Source organism: Bison bison, unplaced genomic scaffold (genome assembly GCF_000754665.1).
Source record: "Bison bison bison isolate TAMUID 2011002044 unplaced genomic scaffold, Bison_UMD1.0 scf7180017859153, whole genome shotgun sequence".
Lineage (NCBI taxonomy): Eukaryota > Metazoa > Chordata > Mammalia > Artiodactyla > Bovidae > Bison > Bison bison.
Genome location: NW_011489725.1, coordinates 75,462 through 91,294, shown reverse-complemented (window position 1 = coordinate 91,294; position 15,833 = coordinate 75,462). Strand labels below are relative to the sequence as shown.

The 15,833-nt window shown below is 52.9% G+C and overlaps 1 protein-coding gene across 1 annotated transcript in view; it reads right to left on the bottom strand.

Moving 5' to 3' along the window:
• Positions 1 to 15,833, bottom strand: part of LOC104981581 (thioredoxin reductase 3-like) — a 24,773-nt gene that overhangs the window by 3,404 nt on the left and 5,536 nt on the right. Inside the window, exons 2-10 of the mRNA XM_010830760.1 lie at positions 11,444 to 11,595; positions 10,343 to 10,452; positions 7,647 to 7,751; positions 7,365 to 7,437; positions 6,326 to 6,445; positions 4,038 to 4,180; positions 3,756 to 3,871; positions 2,934 to 3,159; positions 2,161 to 2,253 (exon numbers count right to left, since the gene is read on the bottom strand). Of these exons, the coding sequence (XP_010829062.1) occupies positions 2,161 to 2,253; positions 2,934 to 3,159; positions 3,756 to 3,871; positions 4,038 to 4,180; positions 6,326 to 6,445; positions 7,365 to 7,437; positions 7,647 to 7,751; positions 10,343 to 10,452; positions 11,444 to 11,595 (1,138 nt within the window). The remainder of the gene's footprint in view (positions 1 to 2,160; positions 2,254 to 2,933; positions 3,160 to 3,755; positions 3,872 to 4,037; positions 4,181 to 6,325; positions 6,446 to 7,364; positions 7,438 to 7,646; positions 7,752 to 10,342; positions 10,453 to 11,443; positions 11,596 to 15,833) is intronic.

The window sequence follows — 15,833 nt, the reverse complement described above, 5'->3', positions numbered from 1 at the left end:
GGAGAACTGATGCTTTTGAAGTGTGGTGTTGGAGAAGACTCTTGAGAGTCCCTTGGACTGCAAGGAGATCCAACCAGTCCATCCTAAAGGAGATCAGTCCTGGGTGTTCGTTGGAAGGACTGATGCTGAAGCTGAAACTCCAATACTTTGGCCACCAATGCAAAGAACTGACTCATTAGGAAAGACCCTGATGCTTGGAAAGACTGAAGGCAGGAGGAAAAGGGGACGACAGAGGGTGAGATGGTTGGATGTCATCACTGACGCAATGGACATGAGTTTGAGCGAGCTCCAGGAGCTGGTGATGGACAGGGAAGCCTGGTGTGCTGCAGTCCCTGGGGTCCCAAAAAGTCAGACACAATTTAGAGACTGAACAAAAACAACAATTCCAGTAGCACATAAATGCTTCTAGAGAACTGAAAAAGAAGGGGCATATTCCGGACTTCTTTCATGAGCTAGAAAACTTTGATATCAAAATCTGGGAAGTTCAATATGTGAAAGGAAAATTATAAGCCGATATAATTCATGAATATAGATACAAAAATTTTAAATAGCCAAATCTAAAAATATATAAAAAGAACCATTCATCATCCAGTTGGATTTACACCAGTAATACACAGTTGACTGTAGATCAATACAATGCAACACACTGATTAAAGAAAAGATAATCAACAGCCACAAAAGGAACATTCTTACAGCTGAACACCTACTGCTGACTTTTAACAAACAAAAAACCAAAATAACAACAACAACAACTTAGCAAACAAAAATAGAAAATGATTTCTCTACCATGATTAGCTACCAAAACCCTATGGGAAAACCTTGCTCTTTAACCACGAAACAGTGGAAACCTCCCTCCCGACCCCGGAGCAAGGCTGGAGCATCCAGGTCTGCATTTCCTGTCAGCGCTGCGTGGGGGCCGTGGCTGGTGCCCTCACGCGGAAAAGGAAGAAGAGGAAGAGTCAACAGAAGGAAGCAAGTCCTTGCTACGCATGTATAACAAAGACGCTGAACCGTTTAAGGACACGTGATCAAACGGGCTCAGCTGAATCGAATCACACAATTCGATCACACAATCACACAAGTGAGCAGCCTTTCTATATATCAGCAACAGACTGTGAAAGATAATGACACGTTTTCAAAAACAGCATTTGTAACTATACAAAAATATGTAAATGCCTAGGAATAAGTCTAATGGAAGATGTTCTTGATGTCTATAGAGAAATGTACTAACTTTGCTGGGGGCTACGACAGACGGCCTAGGTCAAAGGGCAGACGCAGCGTGAGCTGGAAGCCTGGGCAGTGCAGCAGCGAGCACTTCCAGTGGTCACACACGCATCACAGCCCTGATCACAGTCCCGACAGGGGCTGGTTCTTATGCTTGTTTTCCTTACACCTACCTTTGGCTTTGGTCATCTTCACAATATCATTCACTTTTAGTTGAAAAAAAAACATACTGTTAGAGTATATGAACCATACATGAATAGTTTGACCCAGGTTAGCGATAAACTACAGTTTACACGAGAAATGTCTGACTTGCATGAGTTTCAGTTATAACGACTGCCACCCAAGGGTCCGCGGACTACTCACACTGTTTGCAGATTTGACGTAGCTTGTTTTTGTTGCTTTTGATTATAAAATATAATCAATGCTTATTGCAAAAATGGTCAAATGCAGAAATGTATAAGACATCTAACTCCCCAGAAGTGAGCGCTGACAGCAGGCAGGCACACCTGCTTCCAGGTTCCCATGTAGCTCATCTGGTAAAGAATCTGCAACACAGGAGACCTGGGTTTGATCCCTGGGTTAGGAAGATCCCCTGGAGAAGGGAACGGCTACCCACTCCAGTATTCTGGCCTGGAGAATTCCATGGACAGTATAGTCCACAAGGTCACAAAGAGTTGGACGCGACTGAGCAACTTCCACTCACACCTGCTTCCAGATTTTGTTCCCTGCACTGTTACACACACCCGCATATTTCAGCATCGTATTCTTCGTGTGCCACCAAAAACCATCAAATATCAACAGCCCAACATGTTCCATATGTACTAGACTCTCACAGAGAGTCAAAAAAGTCAACCCTGGTATCATCTCCCCACGTGTTTCATCTGCGCCAATTCACAAGCGTGTCCATCCGCCCCTGCTCACCTGGCAGACACTCACCGTGTTGTAAATGCCCTCGATTGTCTCTGTCCCTTCCGTGGATTTCGCCACTACCTTCAGCCTCCCAGGCAGGCCCCTCTCCAGCTGCTGGACCTGGTGAGGATGGACAGCGCGTGGATTCTCTCCGCAGGTGACACAGCATGGGGGGGGTCAGGGCGTGTGTGCAGGCGGGCGTGTTCCGTGTGCACGGAGCAGGGCTGGAGGACGGAGGACCGGCCCGAGGGTGGTTGAGGGAGAGACAAGCCCCTGGGTGAGCGGGAAGAGTGGACTGGACGTCGCGGGGGTCCGTGTGTACTGGGGGACGACCTCCCAAGGATGGAGACAGGCCAGGACGGCAGCGGGAGGACACTGGGCGGGAAATCGGGAGCTTTATTTTCTCTTGTTGCATTTAAAATGTTGAGAGGCATTCAAACGGAGACGCCCAGCAGGCGGCTGTATGAACGGTGTGGAGTTGAGGCGGATGCTAGTAGAGCCATCAGCACTGAGACGTGCTTGTGGGCAGAGGCGGGGCGGGCAGGGATTGGAAGGGGCACCCCGCCCTCAGGGTCCCTGGGGAGCAGGGTGAACAAGGGTAACACGAGCAGCCCCAGGAGGAGCCTCTCCCTCCTGGAAACAGTGGCCCAGAGGTGAGGACTCGACACTCCCACTGCAGGGGGCACAGGTTCGATCCCTGGTCGAGGAACTGACATCCCAAATGCCTCAGGATTTTTAAAAAAATCAAACAGAAGGGGAGCTTGTGGAGCTGGACCGGCAGGACGATGGCCGAGACTCACCTCCACGGGCACGAACTTGCGCAGGAAGCGCACGCCGAGCTGCTGCATGGAGGCGCCCACCTTCTCCGCCATCTCCTGGTCGAAGCCCCGCAGGAGCACCGAGCGCACCATGACCGTGACCTCCAGGCCCAGGCCGGCCAGGAAGCCCGCACACTCCAGCGCCACGTAGGACGCGCCCACCACCAGGGTCGCGCCCGGGCAGTAGGGCAGCGAGAACAGGTCGTCGCTGCAGAGAGAAGGGGCTCCATGTGGGACGGCACCGGGACCAGAGCACGTGGGTGCTGGGGGAGCGGCTCTCGGGGCTGCAGGTGTGTCCACCTCGGAGGAGGACGTCCAGCCAGGAGACTGGAAATCGAACAGTGGCCCACGTGCAAAGCCTGCGTTGGGTGTCCACCTGAACTGCCACAGTGAAAAGCGTGATTCTTAAAGTGCGTCTGGTCGAGAAAGTGTGCGAGTCGTCGTCCTGCTTCATACATCGAGGTCACAGGTCCTCCTGACAACTGTCCACTGGGAATTCCTGTTAAGTCCCAGCATCGGGACAGCGAGTCTCCTGGTCACCCGGTCCACCACCATCACAGACACGAAAGCCTGAAGCTAGCGGCAAATGCTGCTTCGCCCTGGGCTCCAGCGAGCGTGGACCAAAGCCCAGACTCGCTCTCCCGCCCGGAGGCCTGGAGACACTGCGTCTGTGCCCTCAGCTCCGCCTTGCGTGCCCTTCCGCTTGTCGTCAATGCAAATCTCTCGTGAAATAAGCCAGGGAGTGAAGAGTCTGGAGACACAGACGTAACGCAACTTACGGGCAGACGGCCTAGTTAACCCCACCTGGTGACGCAGTACTCTCTGTCTCCTGGGATTCCCAAGTAGCGCGGCCTCTCTCCTGTCGCAATGACAAACTTCGCAGCAGTGTAAAGCGCCTCCTGTCCTTTTTCATTGGTTGCCTTGAAAAAAGCAAAGCAAACTTCACTTTTCCTTTAGTACCAGACTGATCGGACACCAGGATGCTCGCACACTGGGTGCAGCCCTCAACACGGAGTCTCAGTTCACGCGGGCGCAGGCGCAAGTCAGGGGTGCAACCAGTGTGCGAGCATCCAAGGCCCAACTGACCTTGACTTTGTGGTGCTCAACAAACTCCCCGTAGGAGTTGACGTAGGTCACTGCCTTCTCCCGCAGGGCCAGCCGGTGGCCCCAGCTCAGCGAGCCGATGTGGCTCTGGATGGCCTCTGTCATGGTGGCCCAGCTGTGCCTCACTGGGGAGAGACCAGGGGCAGGCGGGTGTGAGGGGCTGCACGGCCACCGTGAAGTCACACATGGCACACGCGCGTCCATCGCTTTAAGGATCCAGAAGTGAATAGAAGATAATTAGCAAGAAGTCTTCGTATGCCAATTACAGCCACCATGGCTTCCCTGGTGGCTGAGGAGATAAGCATCCACCTGCAATGCAGGAGACCCGGGTTCGATCCCTGGGTCGGGAAGATCCCCTGGAGATGGAAATGGCAGCCCACTCCAGTACTCTTGCCTGGAGAATCCCATAGACAGAGGAGCCTGGCAGGCTACAGTCCATGGGGTTGCAAAGAGTCGGACACGACTGAGCAACTCACACACACAGCTTCTTTCATGTGACAAACAAGAAGAAAGCAGAGTTCTGAACGTGATGAAAATGCACGGAGTGGGGCAGGAAACAGCCCTCCCACGGCCGGCCCCGGGATCCACAGGTGGGGCACGGGTGCCCGCAGGCAGGCCTGCGACAGTGAACACTGGCACTCAGGTGAGAGCTCACCACTTCCTGCCGAAGCCAGGGTGAGGCCAGTGGATTCAAGGCTCCTGCTTACTCCTGGGCCTGCCAGGGGGGCTCATTTCCTGGATTCACCCCATCTGCTGATGCTCCCCAGGGAAACACTGGTCCAGGGTCCTGTCAAGCTTGGTGAGACCCTCAACCACAAACCCAGCCGACCGGGGGTTCATTCGGTCCATTTGGACCCTGACCCTCCAGCGCACTCAGGGACCCGCCCACCAGGCTGAGGGACCCCAGAGCCCAGTGGAGGACAGAGTCACTGTGTGTGGGGACTTGGGCGACATCAGCGATTACGGCCCAGATGTCACATCACCCTTCCTACAACCTCAGCAACAGGACAACAGGTCTAAGACCGTGTGGTCCAGACGGTCAGTCTGGTGACTGTGTTCCCCAACCCCACGCCCCTGATCCCGGGGTTACGACCACCACTGACTAGCTCTCTGCCAGGCTCACGTCCTCTGTCGGCCCCTCTCTCCAGACAGGCCAGGCTCCCAGGCCTCAGAGAACCGTGCGTCTCATGGCCCCAGGGACCTTTGCTTCTGGTTTGTGTAAAAGACATTTTCAGAAGTTTCACAACATGCCTGCATGTCAGCACCCCAAGAAGCAGGCTGAGATACGTGGCTCCTGGGGACCCCTCCCCAGACCTGCAGAGTCAGGAGCAGGACCCCTGGAAGGTCCCCAGGGCCCTGAGGTGGCAGGTCCGTGGAAGGCCTGCTCTGCTGCACCACCTGACCGCTTGGTCGTGTGACGAGCAACAGCATCTTAAGTTCAGGTGGAAATGTCGCTCCCCTGGTTCCTCAAAGGTGGCACAGCTACCCTCACACATTTACTTTTCAATACGAACTTGAGAATAATCTGTCCAGTTCCAAAAGGAAAAAAAAAATTCTGACATTTTCCTTGGACTTTAAATAAACTTTACGAAATAGCTCTGAGATAACGCCTTCACAGTACGTAAGCATTCCCTCCAGAATCAGAGCACGGTTTTGCTGTGCTTTCATACTCCCTTGAGTGTTCTGTACACCCCAGCGGAGTGCCTTCCAAGCCCTTGTATCACGATTGCTGTGATCCCCGTTATTCCACTTCTGTGAGTTACTGCTGCTGGTACGGAAGTTCCGCACACTCTTCTTCTCAACAGCTTTCTAGCCTCATCGGCTCTCACGCCCCCCTTCACTGTTCTGTGTGTTCCAGGTCTGCCGCACTCCTCCACCTTCTCACACGCGCTCAGAGGCCCCTGGACCACCTCCAGGCCAGCGTGGACATCACTCCACCCTGCTCCATCCAGCCTGCCCGTGGCGTTCCACCCAAGTCAGCGCTCTCCTTAGACTCGCGTCCTAACTCCTGCCCTGAAAGCCCCCGCACACCCTGCTGTGCGTCTGGGATGGCCGGGGCTGCAACAACCCTTCCCCAGCCCTAAGGCCCCGACAGCAGGTCTGCACTGACCGTCTTGGAATCCTGGGTCCCACTGGCACATGTGAGCTCCTAACGAGTGTTTATTAAACTAGCGTAAAAGTCAACTACAGAAACAGAAAGAGCAAGCATTTCTAAGAAACCTATTCTTCCCTCTTTCCTCCCAGTCTGGACGGTTTCACGCATCACCCACCTTGCTGACTGTACTCCCAGCCGAACTTCCTGGAGTCGGTCAGCGCCTGCCCCAGGAGCGCGGCCTGGTGCATCAGCTTCTTCGGGATACAGCCAACATTCACACACGTGCCACCAAGACCTGAGCGAGAGCCACAGCTGTGATGCTGTGTGTGCATGTGTGTGTTCATGTGGCTTACACACACAGAGCGGGTGCTATGAAAACGTGGGAACAACAGCCTTGACGACTGTGGGGTCAGCGTCACACACCAGTACACAGAACGATGTGCGTTACAGTGACCGAGGGTCCCTGCAGGAGGCCCAGGAATGAGCAAATTCCGACGTGCATTCGAACAGTTTCCTGGGTACAGAATCCAAGACTTCCACCTGAGTCCCAATCACAAGATAGTCAGGACCGAGTCAGGCTAACTGGGCACACGCTGCTCTGAGGCCAGGCAGGGCCAGCCTCCAGCCTTTCCCTGGGCAACCCTGACTCCTCTGGGCCGGTACCACCCGCCACCAGCTGCCTGGACTCTCACCAACACGGGGTGAGACAGACACTCACATCGGTGCCCTCCGAGAGCGCGTCCCCCTGGTACCAGGAGGCAGGGCTGTGCCCGGGACGGGGAAGCAGAAGGGAAGCGGACAAGTGTGCACCAAATGGACTTGGAGTGCACACACGGTACTCAGCTGACCTTCCTGCAGCCAGGGTGTCGGCTATAATATCCACGCAGAGACACAGAAAAGCGTCACGGCCAACCTAGGCAAGCATGATGGGGCACACCCCGCTGCGAGACCACAACCGTGAAACACCCCCATGTGGGTGCAAAGTTATCCTGGCACACGCGGTGGAACACTTGGGGCATGGAATTTCCCTTTGCAAAATCCTCCTTAATCATTTTCGTGTTATCTTTCTGGTGTCTCTTGTTAACACAGGACCGGGGACGGTGTCCTCAGCCCAAGGCAGGCGGGTCACCCTCTGGGGCTGTGGTGAGGACCAAGGCAGACCAATGAGAACCAAAGACAACAAGCCCCCCGACGACAGCAGGAGAGCCACTCACCCCAGGCCGTGCCACGGGGGGACGGGACCACGAAGTCCAGCACCATGACCTTCCTCCCCAGGACAGCGGCTTCCTGCGAACAGAGACACACGGACACCTCGTCGTTTTCCCGACCTTCCCCTGAAGGATGAGACCGTGTCTGTGAAGAAACAGTCTCTCCTCTTTCTTAACCCAGCCATGCCACAACAGCAGCGCAGACTGGAACGGCCTAAGTATCGACGGCAGAAGGGAGGCTTATGGCCATCGCCGTGAGGATCATCCATGGCGGTTGCTTCTTCTTACCTGAGCACACGAGAGGCCCCCAGAGCCCCCACCGATGACGATGAGGTCGTAGTCATACGCCGGATCCTGCTGGAGGAGCTGCTGTAATAAACCACTCTGATGTGCCTGGGGGAGTCAAAGGACAGAACACAGCATGACCGAGCTGACTCAGCACACACGGCTTCTATAGAAACCTCAGGGACAGTTAACCTGAAGTGCAGGTAAGCTGGACTGTGAATTTATCTGGAGGGTGTTCGGCTGGGCCCGACTAGTCAGACCGATGCCACAGCAGATAAACGCACTGGTTATCACCCAACAGGGAGGCACATGTCAGATGGCGGGGAGGTCGGGCCTCATCCCATGTCAGACAAGCTCGCTCCGTAAGCAGCTCTCTGGGCCCTTCCTGCTGGCTCACTCTGTTCTCCTCAGACCTTAACCATAACAATGAGCTCACTGGGTGGCACTTAACCTGGCCCCTGACTTCTGCTCTACTGGAGGCACACACGCCTTGCCAAGCGGGGGACTCCCCTCCCGGGTTAAAAGGTGTAAAAAGGCATGAGGAACTGAGTGGTTAAAACGTGAGTGACTCTCGAGCACACTCTGCCCTCAGCAAGTGTGCAGGAACCGAGAGGGTGCGATGGAGCCAAGCAGGGCTGCAGGTGTCAGCGGGTCGCACGTGATGGGAGGCGACGGAGAGGCTGGCCTCCCACCTTAGCGATTAACTGATTCCCTCTTTTCCCTTTAAAAACGTTCACGGCCAAGCAGAATCCTGCCAGCTGGTTCTGGGACGTGGGTCCCCTTCTCCCCAGATGCCAGCTTTTCTGATTGAAGCGACTTTCCTTTCGACCAGCACTTGGCTCCGAGGATGGCTGGGAGGGGCGAGCACACGAGCCTGATGTAAGACCAGGAGCGGCATCCTCTGCCCGTGTCCACCTGCGCTAGTCTTCTCTGAAAACAGTGCTCACACATCATCGGCGGGCATGCACTGTGGGTTTTCTCCTGATTTTTCATAGGTTGACCTAAATCTTGCAACTTGCGGTACAACACAAGCCTTCTGCTTCATCTGTTGGGAAAGGTCAGGGCTGACCCGGAGGCACAACCTGATGTCCACGTGGCCCTCCCTGCGGCCAGAAGCAGCGTGGACAAGGCTGGAGGCTCCACGTGAGGCTGAACGGCAGTTCTGTCTGTGCGAGGTCGGCTGCTCAGTCATCACGCTGGCTCCCGAGCCGGCTTGTCCTGCGAGTGCCGTGCGAGTGCTGCAGGACCACAGACGCGGCGAGGCGCATGGCCCCGGCCCCGGCCCTGGCCGGCAGCCCCCCGCCTCGGGTGCTCTTGGGGGCGTCCATCTCGCACAGAGCTTCTGCCCGGGGCAGGGCTTTCAGCCTCCGAGGAGACCCGGCGTCTCTGCAGCCCGAAGCACCCCCCACACCCCGTGACGCACTTTCCCAGCGGGCACTGCCAAGCCCAGCGCCTCCGAAGGCGTTGGACGCTACAGCAATGGCACCTGCTTCCAGGACGGATGAAGCAGGCAGTTTCTGGAAACTGATGCTGATCCCAGATTAACGTGCTATGTAGACAACTTTTCTCCCCACAAAAGTGTAATTCTTTCTTTTTAAATGTATGAAGCTTTTAAAAAATCACTTTATTTCTTCTTGGCTGTGTGGGTCTTCCCTGCCGTGCAGGCTCCCTCCAGCTGCAGTGACCAGGGGCAGCTCTCTAGCTGTGGTGTGCGGGCTTCTCACTGCGGTGGCTTCTCTTGACGGGGAGCACGGGCTCTGGGTGCTGGGGCCCAGTAGCTGCAGCGTTCAGGCTTGGTTGCTCTGCTGCACATGGGATCTTCCTGGACCAGGGATCAAACCTGTGTCCCCTGCATTGGCAGGCAGGTTCTTATCCAAAGTACCACCGGTGAAGCCCCAAAAATGTAATTCTTAATTGAATCTAAACCTAAGTATTTAATCCATCACCGCTGATGATTACATATATAAAGGACCTACGAGCAGAGTTTTAATAAAAGCAAACAGATAGTTAAAATAAGGTCCTTATTATTACATATCAATTTTTATCTATCTCTACGTAACCAAATGATTCCTGTTCATTTCTGCATTCTAGGAACCAAACAGAGCTTCTCAAAGCTCACACGGCCAGCAGCCTTGGTGGGAGAGCTGTGCTCGCTGGGCTGGACTGCCAGTGCTGACCTCATTTCCCTAAACCTCGAGGTGGAAGGAGGCCTCATTTGTCCCCATTTGGAGGGAGAGAGCAGGGCAGCCCACCCTTCTGTCCTCCAAACTCACTTGAAACCTTCTCCTTCTCAGCGTTGAAAGTTTGAATTGGTAGAAAAGTTAATTTCTCTTAAAGTAATCATGATTATCTGATAATCATCCTATAGTGCCTAGTCGCTCAGTCATGTCTGACTCTTTGGGACCCCATGGACTGTAGCCCACCAGGCTCCTCTGTCCATGGGATTTCCCAGGACAGAATACTGGAGTGGGTTGCCATTTCCTCCTCCAGGGGATCTTCCCAACCCAGGGATCGAACTCGGGTCTTCCACATTGCAGGCAGATTCTTTACCATGTGAGCCACCAGGGAAGCTTTTGATTTTACAAGCTCCAAAAGACACAAATGAACAGATTTGTAAAAACCATTTCCACCTCTTTTAAGTATTTTCTTAAAAACAAAATTTGGACAGACAGCCTTCAGAAACACACGGTACTGTTTACCTGGAAAGTGTGGTCACAGCCGCCCACGTGCACTCTATTCACGAAGACACTGGGCACAGTCCTCTGGCTGGTGATCTCCGACAGAGCCTCCTGGACACTGGCCCCCTCATCTGAGGATGAAAGATCAGAGATGGAAGACCCTGCAAAGGTCCCGAGGCTCCGCGACAGAGCCTCCTGGACACCGGCCCCCTCATCTGAGGATGAGAGATCAGAGACGGAAGACCCTGCAAAGGTTCCGAGGCTCTGTGAGCTGAGCTGAAGTGCTGCGACACTCAGATGCCCACATGCGCGTCGTCAGCTTCACGAAGCGACGACTCAGGGGTTCAAAGGAAGCCTTACAGAATAAAGAGCAGACTCATGACTCCTTTTTAAATGAACACTTTCAAATTAGAATCTGATCTATAATCCACTGGCTAGGCAGAGACAGATAAGAATCGTCTTTAAAGAGCAAACATAATATATGCTCTAACGGTGGTAACACAGAAAATATATCCAACAATTACATTTGAAAAAATCTTTATGCTCATAGTCCAAAACATACCCTCCACTCCTAAAAACTGAACCAGGCCCTCGGTCCTTCAGGCTCCCCATGTGGTAAACTCTTCAGCAAAGTCTCAAAGATTCAAGAGCATTTCACTTATTAAATTGACCTGGCTAAAGAGAGGGGTGAAGTCTCATGAAGGCAGAGATTGGGCTTTCTGTTCTCCACGCACACCCGTGGAAAGTGCATGGGATTCAGAAGCAGGAAAGCGGGAACACTGGCGCGCCGGCCCTCCTGGGGCTGCGCTCAGGAGATGGGCAGACCCGCCTCGTCCTGATACTGCCTCCTCTAGGCCGCCGGACAGCGGGCAGACATGCCTGAGGACCACCAGCACTGCCTAACACGGCTGCCTTCCATCCCCCTCAAATGCAATGTACGCAAAAATCCACGCAAAGTACTTCCACATACAGGTTCATCTTCTGCGGGGTTGGAGGTAGGTGCAACCAGCTCATCGAGCCCAAAGAGACGGGAGCAAACTGAACTGAACGAGGCAATACAAGGAAAGAAGTCAATCCTGTGGACGTTGATTACAAACAACAGGTACGAACCATTCTACTTACCAACTTGATCAAGTTCCAAGATGTTACAGTCAACTCCCAGAGAAGAAAAGAGTTCTTTAACCTGCAATGAAAATACACCTGCGTTCTCCTCCCGCAGAGACCAGACACAGCTATGGAGTGTGGGCAAGGCAGCAGGGACGCTCAAGCAGGCCCTTCAGGAGTGCGAGCCCCGGGCCACCTTCCCAGAATGACCTCAGGCCACCTCTTCCCTTCTTTTACAACCTGCTGTCTCACTTCCAAATCTGTACCTTTCATTCAAGCCTCTTTCTTGGAACTCAAGACAAGCAGCATTTCTCCAGCTGGGTAACCCCAGACGCCTCGCACGGAGCATGCCCCACACCAACCCACCTGTGTCCACATGCCCTCTCCTCTCTGTTTTCTTTCAACAGTCACTAAACCATTCAACTGTCACACACCTAGGATGGCTCATCCATTGTTCCCCAAACTCAACACGCAACGATGAGCAGGACACCCTCCCTGCCCGCCAGGAGGGGAGGCAGATGCCCCCACTGTCACCATCCGCCAGTTGCCTGAACACAAATCCCTGGGCCCTGCCATGCAGACAGGGGCCCAGCAGTGAGGTGTCACCAGGAGCTTGTCTGTGACTATGGAGAGTTTCAGACCCCCTCCTGCAGCCTCTTCCTGCCCTGCGCCTACTCCCCATCCATCCAGAAGTCTCCACAGCACTCTGCATGGAGCGGCTCCTCTTTCCAGTCCCTCTCAGCCGATCTCCTGAGCCAGCAAGACCTTCCAGGGGAAATTCTCAGTCACCTCCTGGGAGTTCTCCAACTGCCGCCACTGAGGTCAATCAGAGTCCACCGTCAGAAGGACTCTGGCCCTTCAGTGACCTCAGCCCTCGAAGGGGAGCCGAGGGGCTCCAGCTCCAGGACAGAGGCGCGAGGGTCTTGGCCCGTCTGCCCCTGGTAGATGTCCACGGCTGGTGAGAGCTGATTAAAAAGGGCCACTGAAGTCTCTGGAAGTTGAGGGCACACAGCAAATGAGGCAACGCATATTCAAGAGAATCTACTAGATGTCAGTAAGAGCGGGGAGCCTCAGGGACCCGTCTTCTGCCCCCGAGCGTGACGGAGGTGCCACTGCAGGTGGCCGTGGCCGAGGAGACGAGGCGCCCTGCTCTCTGGGGTCCCAGCCGCCCCAAGATGGGCCGTTGCCATTTCTATCGCTCAGGTCCGAGTGGCAGAGGCTGTATTACTGGTGAGTGTGGCAGCAAGGGAAAGTTCTCCTCCTGCACCACCTCATTCATAGATCAGAGTTTCTGTCCCAGGCGAAAACAGCAGGGCCCTGATCACGCTGCCCAGCCCACTGGCAGGGCAGGGCTCCGGGCTGGGAGAGGCAAGCCAAGGAGACCGGAGGCTACACCCTATCAGAGCAGCTCATAAAGCAGGCTGTTCCAAGGGAAGCGGGTAGGCACCCCAGCTCTGGAGCAAGGTCTCAGAGGCCGTTCGGGGCAAGGGGGAAACCACAAGATTAGAGAGCGCTGAGCTCCACCCTAAGAAACTGACCCTCTGGCATGGACTGTGGGGCGGTTCACACTCAGGCACAGCTGAGAGGCCTATCAGAGTCAGAGGCCGAGTCAGAGGATGCCAGTGGCTCCCGCTGGCAGAAGGCTAACTGTGAGCCACCGGTCAGCAGAGAGCCAGGAGGAGACGTTGAAGAATGGCCCTGCCAGGGTAAGAAAAAACTGCAAATCTGCTCAGTGACGACCGCTGCAGAGGGGCCCGGCTGGCGGCTGCCTGGCATGAAGAGCTGACTCACTGGAAAGATGAGGGCAGGAGGAGAAGGGGCGACAGAGGACGAGATGGTTGGATGGCATCACTGACTCAACGGACATGAGTTTGAGCAAGCTCTGGGAGATGGTGAAGGACAGGGAAGCCTGGCGTGCTGCAGTCCGTGGGGTCACAGAGTTGGAGCGACTGAACAACACCACCACAGAGCAGTTCACACCCCAGGGCACTGCCAGGAAAGCAGAGCACCTGACCCGCAACCAGAGGAGTGTGACACCCGGGCACGACACTGAGAGTCCGACAGTGTAACACAGGCGGCCGCTGAACCCGTCACCCCCGGTGGCTGCACAGACCCACGGCCACACCTCAGAGGAGTGGAAACAGACTTCCTGAAAATAACCCATCAGAGATACACAAGCAGAAACCGGCCACAGAGAAGGACGGCTGCACTGTCTAGAGTGGCTATAATGCATTACCGGAAACGCCCTGGTTTCAACAACAAAATGACCAGACACACAAAGAAACAGCACAGGGGGTCCACACACAAGCAGAAGGCAGGCAGGAGAAGCCGCCTCTGAGAGGCCCCGACAGTGCGACGGATAGGAAAGTCACCCATGTAAATGCCTTTAAGGAGCTTGAGAAAACTATGCTTCAGGAGATCCGGAGAACGTGACGGCAACGTCTCACCCAGTGGAAAACCAATAAAAAGACAGGAATTATGGACAGGAACCAACTGGGTATTAAGCAATTATGGGAAAGTGCAATACCTACAGTCAAAATTCCACTATGGTGTCTCAACAGTAGACTCGGGCTGGCAGGACTTGCAGAGCTGAGGACTTGAGTGGAGAGTGTGCAGCCTCACGCCATGGAGGGAAAAGATAAAGGACAGGAGCCTAGAGGAAATCGGGCCAGCATGGAGCACAACACACACAAGGTGTGAATACCAGTAAGAGAGGAAATAAAACGCAAGAATAATATTTGAAGAGATGCCCCCAAATAGCCCAGATTGATGAAAAACAGTAATCCAAATATCCAAGAAGCAAAATAATGGAGAAGACTCTTGAGAGTCCCTTGGACTGCAAGGAGATCCAGCCAGTCCATCCTAAAGGAAATCAGTCCTGAATATTCTTTGAAAGGACTGATGTTGAAGTTGAAACTCCAGTACTTTGGCCACCTGATGCAAAGAACTGACTCATTTGAAAAGACCCCGATGGTGGGAAAGACTGACGGCGGGAGAAGGGGACAACAGAGGATAAGATGGTTGGATGGCATCAGTGATTCAATGGACATGAGTTTGAGCAAGCTCTGGAAGATAGTGAGGGACAGGGAGGCCTGGCGTGCTGCAGTCCATGGGGTCACAAAGAGTCGGACATGACTGAACGACTGAACTGAACAAGTGAATTTAGTAAAGTTACAGGACACAAAATCAATACACAGAAATCACTTGCATTTCTATATACTAACAATGAAAAATCAGAAAGAGAAAAATAAGGAATCAATCCCATTCATCACTGGAACCAAAGAATTAAATATGTAGGAATAAACTTACCTAAGGAGACAAACAGTGTTCTTACCTGGAGAATCCCAGGGACAGGGGAGCCTGGTGGGCTGCCATCTATGGGATTGCACAGAGTCGGACATGACTGAAGCGACTTAGCAGCAAGGAGACAAAAGAACTGTACACAGAAAATTATAAGACACTAATGAAAGAAATCAAAGACAACATAAACAGATAGAGAGAGATTCCATGTTCCTGGGTAGGAAGAATCAATATTGTGAAAATGACTACACTACCAAATGCAATCTACAGATTCAATGTGATCCCTATCAAATTACCAATGACATTTTTCACAGAACTAGAACAAAAAAATTCATAATTCATATGGAACAAAAGATTGCAAATAGTCAAAGCAGTTTTGAGAAAAAAGAATGGAGCTGGAGGAATCAACCTTCCTGACTTCAGGTTATACTACAAAGCTACAGTCATCAAGACAGTATGGCACTGGCACAAAAACAGAAATACAGACCAACGGAACAAGACAGAAAGCCCAGAATTTAACCCATGCACCTATGGGCACCTTATTCTTGACAAAGGAGGCAAGAACATACAATGGGGCAAAGACAGCCTCTTCAATAAATGGTGCTGGGAAAACTGGACAGCTACATGTAAAAGAATGCAATTAGAACACTTCCTAACACCATACACAGAGATCAACTCAAAATGGATTAAAGACCTAAATGTAAGACCAGAAAGTATAAAACTCTTAGAGGTAAACATAGGCAGAACACTTGATGACATAAATCAAAGCAAGATCCTCTATGACTCACCTCCTAGAATAATGGAAATAAAAACAAAAGGAAACAAGTGGGACCAGATTAAACTTAAAATCTTTAGCACAGCAAAGGAAACTATAAGCAAGGTGAAAAGACAACCTTCAGAAATGGGAGAAAATAATAGCAAATGAAACAACTGACATAGGATTAATTTCCAAAATATACAAGCAACTCATACAACTCAATACCAGAAAAACAAACAACCCAATCAAAAAGTGGGAAAAAGACCTAAGCAGACATTTCTCCAAAGAAGACATACAGATGGCTAACAAACACATGAAAAGATGCTCAACATTGCTCATTATTAGAGAAAT